Source organism: Numida meleagris, chromosome 6 (genome assembly GCF_002078875.1).
Source record: "Numida meleagris isolate 19003 breed g44 Domestic line chromosome 6, NumMel1.0, whole genome shotgun sequence".
NCBI classification, from domain to species: Eukaryota; Metazoa; Chordata; class Aves; order Galliformes; family Numididae; genus Numida; species Numida meleagris.
In genome coordinates, this window is record NC_034414.1 from 39017571 (window position 1) to 39035144 (window position 17574).

A 17574-nucleotide genomic window follows, 5' to 3' on the forward strand; every position below is an offset into this window, starting at 1 on the left:
CTGATTCAGAAAGCCTATGGTTTCACACAGCTCTCATCTGCTTGTCCTTGTGCCCCTGTTGCTCCTGTGGCTGCTGTCTCAGGGGTTATTCACCCTTCTCCCTCATCAGGTCTGTTTTCTCTTCCCTCTCCCATCATGTTAGAGTTCTCTTTGATTTGCAGACACGATTTTCTCCCCTGTAATTCAGCTCTGCCCTGTGAATTGGCTTTTCACTGATACATTTTTCTTTGCTCAAAGAGGATTAAGTAACTTCTTTCACCACAGCAGTCCTATTTCTGTCCTGTACCTGTTATCTGGGAACCTAGGGCAGCGGCAGCAGGAGCAGCGTTTTATTAGTGAGCTGAGGAAACTGCCACACAGCCCCACCGCTCCCCATACAGCTTATGCAGGTGTTTGCAGATAAAGTTCTGCTAACAATAGCATCTTCCCATTATTTCTACCAAAGCCAGCTACTGTGTTCTCTTTTCCAAATGCTATCAGCTCTTCCCTGCCCCTCAGTGAAAAGTTTCTATATTTAACACGAATCTACCAAGTCTGTAGTTTCTACAGGTGTGCATAGGCCTGCAGAGAGCAGTGGAAGCCTGCAGCGAGGGCTGCTGAGACGCACTGGCCACAGCATGAACACCCTCACCTGGATACAGCTGGCAAGGAGAACCGAGCCCGTGTGCCAAGGCTGCATGGCCCCCTGTCACAGCCTGCTCAGGTTTGTCACATGCAATCAGTGCTGTGGCAGACTACAGCAAGGGGAACAGTTGTGCTGGAGGAGCTCTGCCTTGCCTGCTCTGAGGACCACCTCTGCCTACGTGCTAACTCCCGAATGAACAGAGCTTTATCATCCTCTGCTTTAGCATCTGTGGAAGACCAGTGGGGCAGATACAGAAGGAGAGCTCCACTACATCCTGCCCATGGATGACTCAATCACACCAGGCTAGAACAGGGCAAGACACTAGCTTTTTCCCTCAGTAACCAAGATTAGACCGTGAATAAGAGGAATTAGCTGAAGGTCAAGCCAGCTAGAACAAGAATAATGAACACAGGCTTAAGGAACAGCTGTGTGCAATTTCTCAAAGTACAGCAAATTCTCTTTCTTTGACTCAGTAGCAGGGGGAGGCAAAGCAGTTCTGTCCAAGGGGCTGCAAGCCCGATCATCCAGCAAGAGCCTGCTCTCTCTGCAGTCTGAGTCCCACACAAAGCGCACACAAAGCTGTAAGCATTGCCTTTGATCCCAGCTGACTGTCACAAGCTCCCAGAGAAGTCTGTGCTGATACTGCAAGAAGGTCCCTTGCTCCTCAGGTCAAGGTGATGTGCCCTGGGCCTCTGGGCCCAGCAGGCAAAGGCTTCTCCTCAGAGTCTTTGACCTTGTAATTAACACCTGGCCCTTCCGACTGAGAGAAGCTGGAACACACCGACCTTTGGAACCTCTGGAAAGTTCAATTAACTTCAAGGACCTTTTCTGGGAGCGTTGGTTGAGGAAACAAAGAGCTCTGAGAAGTGCTGGAGCATTGTCATCAAATCGTTCTGAACATCACTATTTTTAGCAGGGTGAAGGAGTTGAAGAGGGTAGGCTGGAGCCCCAGCGCATGGGATGGCGGCAGCAGTAGGGCCTCTTTTGGCAGACGCATGCCTCAGCCCCAGGCCTGACCAGCGGAGGAAAGGGGCTGTGGCGGTGATGGTAACACACTTTTAGATTTTTTTCTTTTTTTAAAGAGATGAAGCTCCATTTTCACCACCCCACCCCCATGGTCAGAAAATGAGACCCACAGATAGAGCTGGAGATAATGGCAGGTTGCCATGGAAATGTGCATTTAGTCTCACTGTTTCCATGGCAACTGAAAGACATACCATTCTGTTCCTCTGAAGGATGCCAAAGGTAAATGAGCACTGATTAAAACAGGGGCACAAACTTGGGCTCTAATCAACCACAAAGACTAGGGCCATAAACTCTTATTGCTCAAGCAGGAAATATTAAGAGCCTCAGCAGTGATGGGAAGGCCAGAGGCAGGGAGCCCCACGCACAAACTGCTCCCTGCAGAGCCAGGAATCACAGCCCTGCTGCAATGGCCCAGCTCAATACCATGCACAGCTTCGGCTGCCTCACTATGGTCTTTCTACCCGTAGAGGGATGCTAAAAGCGCCCCAAAACCATGGTCTGCCAGGCTGGTTCCGGGGTGTATATCTGCACAGATCAAAGCCAGTAACAGTCTAATCCTGGAAGCCAAGCAGAGCAAGCATACTTCTCGGAATCCAGCAAGAGCCAAACCACACCATTAATCCTATGTGCCTAGCCCCTAATGCTGCTTGATTCAAGGATTCATCCTCTTCCAAAAATAATAAAAAAATAAAAAAATAAAAACATTACCCAAATGGAAACTGTGTCTCCTTGAATCATGGTTCTTTTTCCACGCTGACTGACATTTGTATCAAACAAGCCATTATGCAAAGTTATCCTTTTCTCTACTGCCAATCCATTAAGCAGCTCTGGCCTGTTCCAGAGGACAGAGAACGTCCCGTGAGAGCCTCTGCTGGTGTGCATGGAAGAACAGGCAGAGAATGAGGCATCAGAATGCTGCATGTCCTATCAGACACTGCTAATGAACCCAACTGCTGCGTTTGCGAATGGAAGCAGCGTGTGGTTCAGTCCTCAAGCATGTGATGTAGCAACACATCCTGGGAATACAGAGAGCTTGCCCTGAATTTAGTGAACTGCTCTGGCCAGTCCCAACTAAGGGCGTGAATACAGGCTTTATACCACTCCGGTTTCTACTCCCTGCTGCCAGTGGATGTTCAGAATGCTTGAAAGACTGAGGGCAGTTGTGACACACAAGTAGTTGCATTCATAGTGTGGGACGCAGACAAGAGAAGACTTCTGCTTTCTTGTCACTGCCTCCTCCACCACTGAGTGAATCCTCCCCCAAGCACTGGATTCAGGCAAGCCCTAAAAAAGGAGGAAATCATACTACTGTGTGGGGGAAGCAGAAGCCCAGCAGGGTGCCACTGGGAGGGCCCTGGCTCTTCAGCTCTAGCCGTCTCACCCAACAGGTCAGTACAGATGTAGAATATTACAAGGAAGACTTGAGTTTAGCTACACTTTGTAGATGAATATTTTGAGATGTAACAATCACTTGTTCTCTTCTCAGCCCTTGGTTGTTTGTCTATGAGCCACCCAGCCCAAATGCTCTGTTTAGCAAGCAATACCACAGCAGCCCATCCAAAGCAAGCATCATATCATCACATGTATCCCTAAACCACTATTTCTCTACCACTTTCTGGAAGAGGGGCAAGTTATCCCCAGTTAGGAAGTGGCAGTAGCTACCAAGTTTTAAAAACAGAGTTGGAATGCTGTTCTTAGAACTTGCTGGTTATCTACCAAGTCCCTGCAGAGCCAACAAGCCCTGACCAAAGCGAGGATTTCTATGACATCTTTCTCTACCCACCTGTCACTGATACGGATGATTGTGCCCTTTGCCTTGAAGTTTTATCTTAACGTAGGTTTCCATAAATATCCTTCTTGATCATTCTTTGTCAGGTGGGTGAATCGAGAGAATCCTTCATGTGGGAGCAGAGAAAAGATTTTCCACTGCAGCTTCCCATTTGCGACGAAGCAAAGCCAGCAACTCCAGCTCCACACTCCTGTCCTAATCTCAGGGTTTCAGTACAAGGCCTGCCATGCATCCCCACATTACAGACACCACACAGATGTGCTACAGCAGTCCCTCACTGTCCAGGCAGAACCAAATCCCCTTTCTAATCCTCTTCATCCTTCACTTTGTATCAGTGGTGACATCTTTTCCCCCTAAGACTAGCCCACGTACAAACCTTAACATTTTTTCTTCTTCTGCAAGAGTCAGAATCCAGCCTTATTTGCCTACACAGGTAAAATTCACCAAGGTCACCTTAATTCCATTCTGCTAATATGATCCCCTTGCCAGCTTCCTAGACACAGAAGTTTCCAATTTATGATGCACTGACATGGGTTTTTTTCAGATTTTTTTTTTTGTGTGTGTGTCTTATCTAGAGATAAGACAGCCTTTAGCATCCATTCCATCCTGGGAACAGGAAGACTAGTAGTTTTGGCCAGTAGATTTTAGCTGCTGACAGGAAGCAGGACTAGGAGGTCAAGAGCAATGCACTGTACAGATGAAACCTCTCCAGTGCCGAGCAGTTTCTCTAACATAGACTACAAGTCTGGAGTATCAGACGAAATCAGCTCCAGCCTGCCCCTAAGGAAACTTTTGTTCTTGCATAGGTCCTGCAAGGAGCACATCCAACCTTACTCAAGTTGCAAGGCTTGTACATGTCCTGAACAGCCAATCCCAAGGAGTAAGGGGTCCACCTAGTGCAGTTTGAGCAGTACTGCCAAAAGTGCAAACAGACCAAGGCAAGCATGCAAGCTTCCCATGGCAACAGGCTGCTGGTGGCACTGGTACGAACACAAAATTTCATTTACGGTTGGACTAGATGGTCTTGGAGGACTTTTCCAACCTTGGTGATTTTATGATTCATCCTTTGTATAGTCCCTGCAAAGGAGGCAAGTTATCTGAAAATGGCTGCACTCCATGCGGACAGCACTTGCTTGATTTAACAGTGAAGAGTGAGTAAAGGCAAGCAGCACCTGGTTAGGTTCTGTAGACAGAGCCTGTACATATTTACTAAGTACAGTAACCCAGGTGGCATACTTACAGAGGCTAAAGACAGGTTTTCATTTACAAAAAAAAAAAAAACAAAAAAAACCACTTGCTAGTTGCTGGTTTCCTCTTTTCCCTTCACTACTCTTGCACTTACATTTCCCATTAAAAATTGCCAAAACAGACTTGACCAAGGTCAAATCATATGAAACAGATCAAGAGCTAGATTACATACTTTCTACTTCAGTAAGCAATTTTTCATTGCTCTGTTATCCCATCTGAAAAAAAATTATCTAATGTCTTCTACCTACACAAGCTTTTAGGTCTTATACATTTTGAAGGCATTTCTGGCAGACATTCAATGTAAGACCTAGAAAACTGAGGGTAGGACCAAGATATCCTGCAGGGGTTTAGACAAGTCTTTTCATCACATCCTTTGAATTGCTTTTAGAAGATGGGACAGTGCTACATCCAGCCCTGTATGATAGGGACATAAGCTTGTTGACTGCAAGGAATAAACCAAAAGCACCAGACCAAAGGAACTGCTGATCCAAATCCCACCCATATTCCTCAAGTGACAAAATTGCATCACCTGCGGATGAAGCTAACATTGTCTGGCTATAAACTAAGCACCAGAAATCACTAGGCCAATATGTAGTATATGTATGCACTGCTGACTAGCTTAGAAAGGAATTTTGTAAGCTTAACAAGAATGCCAATGGCACTGAGTCCTCAAAACCTCACGGTCTGCCTTAAGCAGTTTCCCTGAAATCAAAGTCATGCAGTCCTCCCAGACTCACGTGAATGATTCAAGACTTAGACAATTTGGTTGTGATCAGATAAAACACAAGAGAGGGAACAAAAATAGTTTCTCTATCTCTCCTTTCACCCAGAAGCAGATGAATCACTGTGATTTAAAAGACATCTAGCGGCAGATAAAAAGATACAGAAAACGAATCAAAATGATGTTATTCTGGAAACCTCTGTTTTTCCTATTTTTTTGGAAGTTTCAGAAAGGAAAGGAGTTATTTAATTCTTTCATAACACCAGGCAGACAAAGTAGACAGGATAAATGGTGAAGCAAATTATTCTCTGTTAAGTCAAAATGATTTAAGGACACTCATGCAGTACTCCAGAACTTGTCTGTCTGTGTCACCTAAACTTCCTTTCCTGGTGGGAAGAGAAGGCAGGGGATTCACTATGAAACCTTAGAGATTGTATGACATAAAAAACCAAGTCAGGTTTAGGAACAACCTAAAACAGCACTTGGGATGGAAGGCTGTGTATTTTATTTACATACATACACACACACACTTTTTTTTTTTCTAAAATAAAACAAGCTATTAATTCTTGCTACCTCAGTCTTTGAGCTTCACTTACTTTGAACAAGTCAAATCTTTAATCCCAGGGACTGAGAGTAAAACTACTATGGGCTCCTGGGACTGAGACGAGCCCGAACAAGCAAAGTGTCTAGAAAAGCCCATCGAATGCTGGACAGCCAGCAACACTGGTAGGTATAAAACCAATTCAACTGAAAAAAAATGGGTAAACAGCATAAGCTGGAATGAACCCAGATTCAACCCACCAGAAATGCATGAGTAATGCCAAACAACCTCAAATACATATATTTTTAGTAAGAACTCTCAATAAACACACATATATACAACCATTCCCTGCAGAGACAAGTGGTTCCATATTTTGGAGAAGAGAGGTGAGTCTGCGCCACTGAGCAGGTGCTTCACAAAGCGCTGAAGATGCTCCTGTTTGCGTAATTATAGCTACTTCATATTTCTGAAGGGGAGGCCAAGAAGTCTTGGAAAGAGGCTCAGTTCAGACATACAGCTGGAGTCATCTGTAACTGCTGTATTACAGGGTTAGAAAGATGAGAAGGAACAGCTAGGAAAAGATCAAACAAAACCTTCTGGAGACTGCCAGGAAACGTCTGCAGACAGTGTTCATCCACAAGATGTCCAGTCAGAATTTGACAGAGAAGGAAGTCCCACAGGAGCATCCCTTCTCTGCCTGGGGATTGCTCACCACCTGGAATGAGCTGCGAATCAGCTCCTGGCTGAAGTCCACCATGGAACCTTTCACAAAGGCCAGGCTGTCCACATCCACAACTACACGGGCACCACCTTGTTCAAACACCCTGCAGAAAAGCAGCATATTTAAGCATTAGTTGTGCTGCAGACATGACAAAGCAGCACAGCCTGAGCACCTTCCTCATCTCGCAGTCTTTGTTCTTACAAGATATTGTACTGCACACACCCGTCTCGTCCCTTTTGCAAAGAACAGCCCCTTTGTCCTTGCCTGTCATCAGGATTGATAACTGTGTCCAAGGAAAACTTGTACTGGAACCCAGAGCAACCACCTCCTTCCACCTGCAGCCTGAGAAATTCTGAGCCTTCTGCAATCTCCAGCAGCCTCTGCGAAATGAAAGAGATTTAAAAAACAAAGAAAGGCTCAAACCGCGTTGACCAAGCAGGCAAACGCTCTAACACCTCCGCTGTGTACTCGGGGCAGGCCGGACACTTCGGGAAGCCCTCTCGGGGCCCTACCTTCACGCAGCTCTCGCTGAGGTAGACCTGTCCCTCGCTGGAGTCACTCTCCGTCGGGCCCAGCTGGGAGGAGGTCGATGCCCACCGCAGCGAGCGACCCAGCGCGCAGGCCGAGGCCGCCGGGGGGGCAAGGAGCGCTCGTCCTCTGCACGACGAAGCAGAACACCAGCTACTTCAGGGAGGGAGAGGAGAGGAAAGGGCGAGCCTCAGTGGGGCCATGCCGAGCCCCGACCCCCCAGCCTCGCATCGCACCCGCACCCGCACCCGCACCCGCACCCGCACCCGCACCCGCACCCGCCACCCCCTGTCACAGAGCGAGGCACTGCCGAGTCGGTACCTGGCCCGACTGCCCCACGCCAACCACCAACAGCGCCTCAATGCCGCCATCTTGCCTCTCGCACCCTCCTCAGCGCCCCGCCCCGCCCAGCCCCGCCCCGCCCGCCCGTTGGCTGTCCGGCGCCGCCATTTCCGGCGCGAGCCGCCATGGCACCTACCGAGGCGGAAGTGCTCGGTTGGGATTGTTGCTAGGTGACGTGCGGAGCGGTCAGGGTGAGTCCCGTCGTGGGCTGAGGGGCTGCCGTGCTCCCAGCTGCGGGGGGAGCAGTGGCTCACGCGTAGGGAAGATGTTGACACGGCTGTATCAGCCCGGTCCTAGGTTTAGGAACATGCTGTGGCTGAAGGCATGGAACTTGTATTTGTCCTTGAAAGTGTTTGCTTTTGAAAGCAGCAAAGCTCATGAAAGAAAAATAGCTTTGTAAATAATGCAGTGCTTTTCAACTGAGTGTGTTTGCAGTGGAATTAGCTGTGAGGGTCATTTGCACTAAGTAGTACCCTGAGACCCTGACAGGGATCAAGATGTCATTGTCAGGGGAATTGCGCAAACAGAAGAACAAACACAGGGCCTGGCCTGAAGGATTTCTTAGGATTTTTCCTGATACTGACTTTTCTGTTTTACTTTCTTTATCAGGTAAGAATATCTAAGTCTCTTGGCTCAGCACTCCCTGCAGAGGCCAGTTTTCCTTTGGATCAGGATTCATGACTCTGGTACTGCAAACACAGACGTACATGTGCTCAGCTTTCTGCATGTGCTGCAGTTCCACGCAGTCCCTTCCTCCTCGTGTCCCTGTGAGAACAGGATCCAGCAGGACCGGGCAGATGTGGAGCCTTCATCTCCACAGTGGGTGTCTAAGGCACAGTTCTCAGATGCAATCTCCATGGTTTCACCACAGAGCCTGCGTTAGCACCAGCGCTTCCCATGTCTCAGGCCCCCTCTGCTCATATCTACTGCCTCGTATTTCAGCGTGTGTAGGTGTTTAATGGCTCTTCAATTAACTCTTCACAGTCAAAGCAGGGAACTCATCCTTAATAAAAGGTTAAATGCATTTTGTTAAAGATGCTTTTCCTCTTGAAAAACTTGTATCAAGCTCTTTGCAGAGGATGAATCTTCACTCGCCTGAGTGAGTCCTGAACTTGGCTGACAGCCTTAAGCTGAGCAGCTCTGCTTCATTTCTCCCTTTTAAACCTGATCATTTGACATGTGACAGTGGTCTGGCCTGTTGCTCAAAGCTGTGCCTATGCTTAAAGGGTTGCTTATCACTTCCTCATGTGCTTTGGCTGGAGGAATTCCAGGCTGCAATCCTGTTCCCCCACCTCCAGTCAGCTTTGTGGAGAGTCATATAGTGGCATGACAGAGGAAAACCAGTCATCCCAGCAGGAGGGGATCATTTAAAGTCAGCACACCTCGGGACTCAGTGACTATTAGCTTTCTCACACGTCTCACTTGGAACAAGGCAGTGCCTGGAACAGCCTGACCTCCTTGCAGTGCAGCGGAGGCAAAGGAAGTGCTTAAATCCAAGATGAGATCTGCTTGACAAAGTTATTGTCCACTAAGCATGGAGTAGGCAGCTCCATGCAGAGATTTAACAACTGCAGGAAGCAAAAGTATTTTCTTTGGCATAGGCATAGAAATCAAGCACACGGTGGAGTGCCTGCAGTAGTAAACATGTAGTTAAGTATTATGTATATAAATCCTAAAAGGCTTACTCCCATGGTGAATGTGGCTGCCAGGCTGAGGGGGCAGTGCTATAAAGAAATGCAACCACATGCTTTTGCATATGTATACCACCTTGCACATGTAAATAAAGACTGGTTTGAGCTGTTTAGTTTTTCTCACTCATGGATTAACTCTAATGATGTTCAGATAAAACCAGGAAAGCATCACAGGCGGGGTCCCAGAGGAGCTGGTGTTCATCCAGTTATCTGCAAACAGCTGGATCCTCAGATCAGGCATATTAGAACACTTGATGCTTTTAAACACATATAGGGGCTGTTTTCTGAGTTGTTATCAGTGCACCTCTATGTCTGGAGGAGTGAATCAAGAGCTCCTGGGAGAAAAAGGGGGAAGGATGGTTCTGCTTTTCACATTGCATTGGCTTTTCTCTCTCTTGCAGGATTTATTGCGCTGAATGCTGGCATTTCATGGCCCCATGTTGCATCTGTATTCACTGCAAACACCTTTTGGGTATCTGATGTAGCCTACTCCCATAAAAAAAAAAAACACTTGTACTTTCTACATGCCTTCAGTTTTACCAGTGTTAGATGTCTGAAATGGAACAAGTGTCTTCAAGGCATTTCTGGATGTTGCTCCATTACTGCAGATTGAGAAAATGAGAGAGAGTTGGCCTCAATCAGAGTTAATTTAGTCTAATTAATAATCCATTGCTCTGATGAGTGATTCATGTGCTGGGGGCAAATGTTCGGAGTAGCCGAGCCATGTAACGAAGGAGAACAGCTGTTTCTTTGCACCTCTCTATTATCAGTGATCGCTTTTTCTTTCTGCCAGCTATGTAGCCAGGGGGTGTTTTTGTCTCATCCAGAATTACAGTCTGTGTTTTCTCCCTTCCTAGGCTGTGGTTTTGTTGGTCTTGTGGCTCTTGATAACTTGATATAATCTGATTGTGCTTTGTTTCCCCCTCCTCATTCTGGTCTGCACCCTCTAGGTTTGGGGAGCTCCTTAAGCTCTCAAAAGCCTGCTGAACTGATGAGGTCTGCCTGTAAGCTGGGTTCTCTGGGTATTCTGCTCTCCTCTACAATGTGTGTGTTTAAGGCATTTTATCTCTGTCTCAGCAGAAAACAGCTTGTTTCAGTGGTTCAAAAACTGATGACATGAAACCCCTACCATGGCTGTTGAATGTGTGTCCCGTGGTGTGTTCATTGTGAATGCCGATTATCTGTAGCTAAAGGAGCACGTTCTGGCTGAGGGAGCAGGAGAAATTGATTAGTCTCTGCATGTGGATTTTCTCTATAATACCATTTCTGTACTCATTGCCGCTACAGCGCCTGAAGGTCTAAGTGTTTACTGAGCTGCAAGCGCAGTGCTGTTACAGGGATCTACATTCATTGGGTGTAGCCGCTCATCAAGCGGAACCTCACATTTTCTCCTCGAGTAACTGAGTTGGTGGGATACGTTAGTGCAGAACGCAAGCACCAGTCTTGCTGGGATGAACGCATCTGTTCATTTTCTTAGTGAAATGGCTGCTCCAGGGTGACCCGAGGCCCACGGATTGTACCAGCTGTCAGAAGGGGCACGTGCCTGAGGGCAAGGTCTGCTAGCGGTGGTCTGCTTCTGGCGAACGCTGCCGCGGGGAATCTCACCTTCGACGCCGATACCGCCAACCCGGCTGCCGCCACACCTCCAGCCCGCGGCCCGGCCCCGCGGGCGGAGCAGCACTCAGCTGACCGCCGCGACGGGGCGGGATGGGGCGGCCCCGCCGCTCTCATGTGACACCGCCGCCGCCACCGCCGCCTCCGCAGCGCCGCGCAGCGCAGTGCCGCCATGGTGCCGCCGACTCCCGTGCTGCTGCTGGCACTCGCTGCCGCCGCCCTGGCCGAGCCGCTCCGCTTCGTGGACTGCGGTGAGTGTCCCACGAGGTGCGGGGGGCCCGGTCCCTTGGCCGAGCAGGAGCTGCCCTCCGGGGTCCTGGCGCCGCTAACCCCTCGCTCGTCCTTCTAGGTTCCAAAGACGGAAGCATTCAGGAGGTGAACGTGAGCCCCTGTCCCACGCAGCCCTGCCAGCTCGTCAAAGGGACCTCGTACAGCATCAACGTCACTTTCTCCAGCAGTAAGCATCAGCTCTGTGGGGCCTGGGGCACCGGTGGGGTCCTGCGAGGAGGAACGAGGTGGGCAGAGGGGGTGACAGCGTCACGTCTGCATCTTCGTGTTTGGAAACAGCCGGGGTGGGTGGCTGGAGAGGGCCTCGGAGTGGGAAGAAGTAGCCGAGGAGGAGAACTGCTTAGTATGCTCTCGGCAGCCTTTGGGCAGGCTGCCCTCCGGGTATGTCCAGGGAAGGCCACAAAGTGGAAGCATTTCCCTGTTCTGGTGCTGCACTCACACTTCCCCATGTTCCACAGAGATCGAGAGCCAGGGCAGTAAGGCAAGGGTGTATGGCGAGATGCTGCACGTGGACATACCCTTCCCCATCCCCGAGCCTGATGGATGCAAGTCTGGGATCCAGTGCCCCATCCAGAAGGGCCACTCATACAGCTACCTGAACAAGCTCCCTGTGAAGAGCGAGTACCCCAGTGTAAGTAAGCAGGAACCCCCACCTGCGCCTCACAGCTGCCCTCCTTCCTTGGCCAAGCCCACAGCCCATCTGTAAAGAAGAATGTTCCATCTCACGGTATGGGGACGAGGTTAGAAGGATCTTCAGCTGCTTCTCACTTCTGTTGTGAGCGGGATTCTGTCCCCAGTTTCTGTTTTGGGACAAACCCAACAGAGGAAGCAGCCTGACTCCAGCTGCTGAGGAACAGCTTCAGCTGTCCCTTGTGTGTCCCTTGTGTGCTGTGCCTGCATGCAGCACCCCTGCCAAGGCTCTGCTCCCGACCAAGCACTCAAATTTGGGGGGTTGGCTCCAGATGCCATTCAGCTGGGAAGTGCAGGTTGTTTCCACTCCACTTGCTCAGATGGGGGTTCTTAGTGCAGCATGTGGAGGTCTCCATGTTGCACAGCAGTGCCCTCCAACCGCATAATAGCGCAGGAGTCACCGCACGTGGCCCAACTTGCTCTTCCCACAGGGCCACCAGGACCTCCCTGCTCCAAAAACAACTGAAGCTGCTGTCTTTGCTTTGCTCTCTCCTAGCCATTCTTACTTCACTGTTCTCTTTCAGATTAAGCTGATAGTGAAGTGGGAGCTGGTGGACGACCAGGATCAGATGTTGTTTTGCTGGAAGATACCAGTGCAGATAACCAGCTGAGGAGCCCTGCCGTGAGATGGGCTTGGGGAGGAGAGAAACAGAGAAGATAACACAAGCCAAAATCTTTTATATAAGTATTTCTTACCACTTCCTTCAGAACTCTGCAGCCTCTGGGCAGCCAGTACTTTGTTCCTGCAAGGCCAGCTGTGGGCAGAGGGCTCTTGCCTCTCTCTACGGTCCCTCTGACATGTTCCCACAGCAGCTCATGGGGGAGCAGTGTCTGCTGCTGTCAGCAAGAGAGACTGAGTGTTAGGACATTGTCTTCCAGGTGCTCTGTGGAGGCACTTTAGTTGTTTGAAACAGAGCTGTCTGTCCTCACAAAGAAATTTCTCTGCAGTGAACCTGGCTAGTGTCTGAGCTGCTACTTGATAACCCTTCAGTGCCTCTTGTAGAATGCTGGCTCCATCCACCCTCCTGCGCTTTTCTTTCTCTGCTGTGACTGGGATGCTCCTAGGAATTGCATTTTCCATCTTTACATCTGAAGAAGAGGGGAGGAAGCTTTCCTGAGCTGGCAGTGGAGTCTGTCCTGGGCCCCTGCTGGAGCCTGCAGGACTGCGGCTGAGAAAACTCCTTTTTGTGGATGCAACGCCAAACAGCATTCAGTGTTTCTGCAGGGATGATTCTTTCTCTAACCAATGGTTTGCACTATCAACTAACTTGGAGCTGCTGGGAGCTCCTGAACCTCTTTTTATAACTTTCCTTTTAATAAAGGCTAGACAAAACCAGCTTGCGTTGTCTTCTGGGAGTAGATGGCTGGAGGACAAGCGGAGTGTCTGGGCATCTTCTGGCTGGTTCTGGTCCAGTTGTATTTTTTGGCTGAAGCTGCAGGTGGTGGCTTGCTGGCCTCAGTGCGGGTGACTTGTGAGCAGCCATGCATCCCTGTTGCTGAGTGCTGGGGTGTCTAGCTGGCAGCATCAGGCTGTGCAGGAGGTGGCTGTGCAGAACACATCTTTGCTTGGTGCAGTGTGGGGCAAAAGCATTCCTAGCAGGGGCTCTGGGGTAGGAAAAGCAGCTCCTGGACCTGCTCAAGGGCTCCTGCCAGCCACAAGGATTCGAGTGCTTGAACTGCAAGCAAAGGGCATGTGAAGGATGCAGGATATTAGCCGCCACGTGTGCTGTGCAACCCCAGGGGCTGGAGTTGGCTCCAGTTGGGGCAGATAAGTGGGTGTTTAGCCTGGCACAGCTCTCCTCTGTCCCAGGAGCGGGGAGGCTGGTGGTATCCCTTGGCAAAGGGAAGACAAGCACAATTCTGACCCAGCCCCAGTGTCATGAGCCACAGGGCCCAAAATAAATGTTTTATTTAACAACATGAGAGAAGTTTCCAGCAGACTCGGTTAAAAAAAGTCACCAACTTTACAGAAACAAAGCTGGAACTGCCCCCCCCCTCCCCAAACACTCCCCCCAGCCAGTGCAGGGCACGAAGGCGCAGCGCAGGCGTAGAGATGCGCCTGGGACGGCTGCAGGGTGAGCCAGCTGTGGGACCCCCATCCTCTCCACCACACCTTGAGGTTGGGCAGCAGCTTTAGGGAGCCGGGGTTGTTCCCCAAGGGCTATGTCCTGGGGCAGGCTGCGTGGTGCGGTGAGGCTTGCCGCTAGGTCACTGCAGCAAGGATGCTCTCCAGGGGGAGATGAACCCAGTCTCTCTGCAGGGTGTGGGGAGGAGCTGGGGCTGCACGGCAGGAGAAGATGTCCTGCGAGCCCCCGTGGTATGTGGCACTGAGGCAGGTGCTGGGGGCTGGGCTGGGGAGGGCTCTGCTGTGGCAGAAGCAGGGGCTGGAGGTGAGGATGGGGGTACAGAGGCTGGGAGCTCAGCCCTGGCAGTCACAGCCAGGAAAAGGTGGCAGGGGAGTTGTGCGCTTTGGAGGTGAAGGGACAAAGGACTTAGAAGCAGCCACAGCCCCGGGGACCCTTTTCCACACCACCAGGTCCCGGAGAAGCATGCCACCAGAGGGGAGCACCCCCACTGCCACTCCCCTAGAGCTATGCTGCCGCCGGGCTCTGGGCTGTCTGGGGCACACAGTGGTGGGGCTGGGCCAGTGCCACATAGCCTGGCAAGCAGCGGCAGCGGTAGGAGCCCTCTGTGTTCTCACAGGTGCCGCCCTGGCACAGGGGCACCGGTACATCCACATCCTCACACTCGTTGATGTCTGCAAGGAGGAGAAGAGGAGGTGAGATGGTGGCACAGTGAGCAGTCCCAACATGTCCCTGTGCCCCAGACAAGCCCTCCCTTGTCTAGGCTCCTCAAGCTCCCTCATGTCCACCAGCACATCCAGGCTGCCCACTGTGACCCCCCAGCCTCTGTCACACTGGGTTGCATCTGACCCCTTTGCCTTGCTGCTGTGTTCAGCACATCTGCAGAGCCCCCAAGTATGGCATCCCCAATGCCTGGCACCCCGGCCACAGGCTGGAGCCCCAGTACAGGCCCTCCCCATGCTCTGCAGCTGGTGACACCCCGGAGGAGCACAGCAGCTTCCTACTGACAAGTTGTGATAGCCTAAGATCTGGGAGAAAGGCCATATCCAGCCTTAGAAAATGTCCTTTCCCAGTCTGACAAGGCCGGGAGGCAGATGATGGTGGCCCTGAGAGGCTGATTATCACCTCCAAGACCAGAACACAAAGGAACCTCATTCTGTGCAAACAAGGGCTTGTTTTATTAACCTGCAAACTGTGCCAAAGTGCTCATGTGGGAGCCCTGCAGGCAGCCCTGTTCTGCTGCTCTGCTAAATGCAGCAGTCCCAAACCACTCCAACCTGTGGGGAGGCAGCACCGGACCTCATCCCTCTGAGCACAGGGCTGAGCCTGAGCCCTTCAATCACAGACTCCAGCCTCGTCAAGGGCACCCTAGGGCCAGCAGCAACAGAGTGGTGTCAGCAGTGGACACCAAGCCCTGGGGCTCCCTGGGCAGTGTGAAACAAGCACTGGCTGGATGAGGACAGAAAGAGCAACAAGAAAAGGCTCCATAAATACACTAACAGGAAACAATGGGGAATGTAGGTCTGGGCCTTATCAGCAGAGGAAACAAAAGCCAGACAATGCCGAGCTGGCTGGCGCAGCCAATGCAGGCCTTGTTCCAGCCATCATAAAAATGTTCCTTCTGATCAGATCCAGTACAGATGTTTCAAGTGTTCAAAGGAGAGGCAGGAGCTCTGGGAGCTCCACATCTCAGTGGAGAGACTTGACAGCTAGGTAAAGCTGCTGCAGCTCATCTGCAAATACTTGGTGCTCCAGCACTGAGGACTCAGAGTTCCCTCTGAGGTGGAGGATCAAGGAGGTCCCTGAGGAATGTGGTAAGCGTCTCCACAAATGGAGAAGGGGGATCTGGAATTAGACTGCTCACTCCCATCCACTTAAGCAAAGCAGGTTTCTGGATGATTAGGTCTCTGCCCTCCTCCCCCAGAAGGATATAGGGGCTGTTAAATAGCCGGAGCAGATCTGTTCAGGCCTGATTATGTCAAGCAATCTGGTTCCCCTTACTGACCCGATAAGCAATCTGTGTGATAAGAGGGGAACAGTGGGTATAACTCTTGGCCAGGATAAGGATTTCAACACACTCTCACATGACACACTCAAGTGGACTGAGGAAATATGGGCTAGATGAAACTGCAGCAATTGCACAATGGGTCACTAAGCTGCACCCAAGAGATAATTAGCAATACTTGGCTGTTAAAATAAAAAACATTTAAATGTAGCCTGTGGGGTCAATCCTGACCCCTGCTCCAGTCAGTGCTGTCATCAGTGTGAACAAAGGAAGACTCTTCATGCTCATAAGACCCATGTGATGCCAAGATGTGAGCACTCTGATCCCCCGGAGAAGTCAAATTCACTGAAGATAAGTGCAAAGCACTGTGGCTGAGGAGAAGCAAACTCTGCACAAATGCAGAAGGGGGAGCAAGAGGCTAGGCAGCCATTCTGCCCAGCAGCTGTGGGGAAGGAGAGGCCACAGGCTTTGTGTGAAGCAGTTACATGACTGTGTCATGCAGAAAGGATGCTGGGGGCTGGAGTAAGTGCCCTGCCTAACAAAAGAGCATCTTCACCTGTTCTGTTGGGTGCCTGGGGCTGGCCTGGGGAGCTGCACTCTTGAAAGACTGCACACATAGAGTGAGGATGTAGAGCAGATGACGAGAGAAGCTTTGAGACCTTGGCTTACAGGACAGGGTGGAAAGTCACGATGAGTTTAAAGGAAAGAAAACAGAAGCACAAAACCATCTATGCACAGGAGTGCTACACAAAGAAGGCAGTGACCAGCTGTTCCCTGATGCCCCCCGGTTCCCTGACACAACATTCCCAGCTCCAAGGCCACAAAGCACCCAGGAGAGCAGGGAAGCCTCTGACAATCGTCCCTGGCAGCACCACCAGAGAGCGGCAGCAGATAAGGGAAGCCTGGGCCACCACGGCTGTAGCAGAACCAAGAGCCACTTACCAGTGCAGGCCATGAGGGTCATGTCCAGCTGGAAGCCATCGAAGCAGTCACAGGTGTAGCCCTCTGGGACTCGCACGCAACGTCCATTCTCACAGCCATTGAGGATGCCACACTCCTCAGCCTGCAGCCCCTCAAAGCCCTCGTACAGACCTGGAGGGTAGCAAGGGTGTGTCAGAGTGGGAAGACTGCTTGTCCAACCACAGAGGGGACATCTGGCATGTGGTGAGATGGTTCTGGAGCGACTGGGAAAACTGAGAGCATCCAGGAGCATAGCCAGGAGGAGAGCTTGCTGCAAGCCTGGAGCATCCCAGCTGGGGTGGACACAGGCTGGGTGAGAAAGCACATTTTCGTGTCTCCCAGAACTCACCAGGTTGGCTGGGCAGGTAGCGGGGTGGGGGCTGTCCTGGACTGTGGTGGAAAGGGCCGCCACGAAACTCACTGCTCAGTTCTCTCCGAGGGAAAGCCACGTCAGGATTTCCATACTCTGACTCCAGGTAGTTGTAGTAGGGACCCATGTCTGGGCTGGGAAGGCCATAGTGAGGATCTTCCAAGCCTGGTCCATACTCATACCTAGGTCTTTCTTGGACCTCAGCCCCTCTGTCACTGTCTTCACTGGCTCCGTTACAGAGGAAAGCAAAATCAGCTGTGGTGAGAGAAAAGTAGTGTCAAAGCTCAGAAGGACTGCTACAGCGGGTAGCAGCCGTAGAGGGTGCACCCGC

General features: G+C 50.8%; 3 protein-coding genes across 6 annotated transcripts in view; 1 reads left to right on the forward strand and 2 right to left on the reverse strand.

Annotated features, from left to right (window-relative positions):
• On the reverse strand, window positions 5892-7631 carry ISCA2 (iron-sulfur cluster assembly 2). Its single transcript, XM_021402109.1, has 4 exons — window positions 7521-7631; window positions 7184-7355; window positions 6936-7051; window positions 5892-6774 (listed from the first exon to the last, which is right to left on the reverse strand). Exons 1-4 carry the CDS (start codon window positions 7568-7570, stop codon window positions 6600-6602), a joined length of 513 nt encoding a protein of 170 aa, XP_021257784.1. The 5' UTR covers window positions 7571-7631; the 3' UTR covers window positions 5892-6599.
• Window positions 10935-13160, forward strand: NPC2 (NPC intracellular cholesterol transporter 2). The gene is made up of 4 exons (XM_021402110.1): window positions 10935-11097; window positions 11196-11303; window positions 11593-11765; window positions 12349-13160. Exons 1-4 carry the CDS (start codon window positions 11019-11021, stop codon window positions 12433-12435), a joined length of 447 nt encoding a protein of 148 aa, XP_021257785.1. The 5' UTR covers window positions 10935-11018; the 3' UTR covers window positions 12436-13160.
• Window positions 13697-17574, reverse strand: part of LTBP2 (latent transforming growth factor beta binding protein 2) — a 60861-nt gene continuing 56983 nt past the window's right edge. For all 4 annotated transcript variants that reach the window (XM_021402106.1, XM_021402107.1, XM_021402105.1 and 1 more), the window contains 3 exons: window positions 17223-17498; window positions 16856-17005; window positions 13697-14582 (listed from right to left, as the gene is read on the reverse strand). In XM_021402106.1, the coding sequence (XP_021257781.1) occupies window positions 14416-14582; window positions 16856-17005; window positions 17223-17498 (593 nt within the window). In that variant the 3' untranslated portion in view covers window positions 13697-14415. The remainder of the gene's footprint in view (window positions 14583-16855; window positions 17006-17222; window positions 17499-17574) is intronic.

What these genes read in the sequence shown, in the direction of transcription:
- ISCA2 (XM_021402109.1), bottom strand. Translation starts at nt 7,570, where the DNA reads ATGGCGGCATTGAGGCGCTGTTGGTGGTTGGCGTGGGGCAGTCGGGCC. An exon ending in TCAGCGAGAGCTGCGTGAAG is followed by an intron (nt 7,052 to 7,183) that starts GTAGGGCCCCGA and finishes TTCATTTCGCAG; the next exon opens with AGGCTGCTGGAGATTGCAGA. An exon ending in GTTATCAATCCTGATGACAG is followed by an intron (nt 6,775 to 6,935) that starts GCAAGGACAAAG and finishes GCTTTTCTGCAG; the next exon opens with GGTGTTTGAACAAGGTGGTG.
- NPC2 (XM_021402110.1), top strand. Translation starts at nt 11,019, where the DNA reads ATGGTGCCGCCGACTCCCGTGCTGCTGCTGGCACTCGCTGCCGCCGCC. An exon ending in GCTCCGCTTCGTGGACTGCG is followed by an intron (nt 11,098 to 11,195) that starts GTGAGTGTCCCA and finishes TCGTCCTTCTAG; the next exon opens with GTTCCAAAGACGGAAGCATT. An exon ending in CAACGTCACTTTCTCCAGCA is followed by an intron (nt 11,304 to 11,592) that starts GTAAGCATCAGC and finishes CATGTTCCACAG; the next exon opens with AGATCGAGAGCCAGGGCAGT.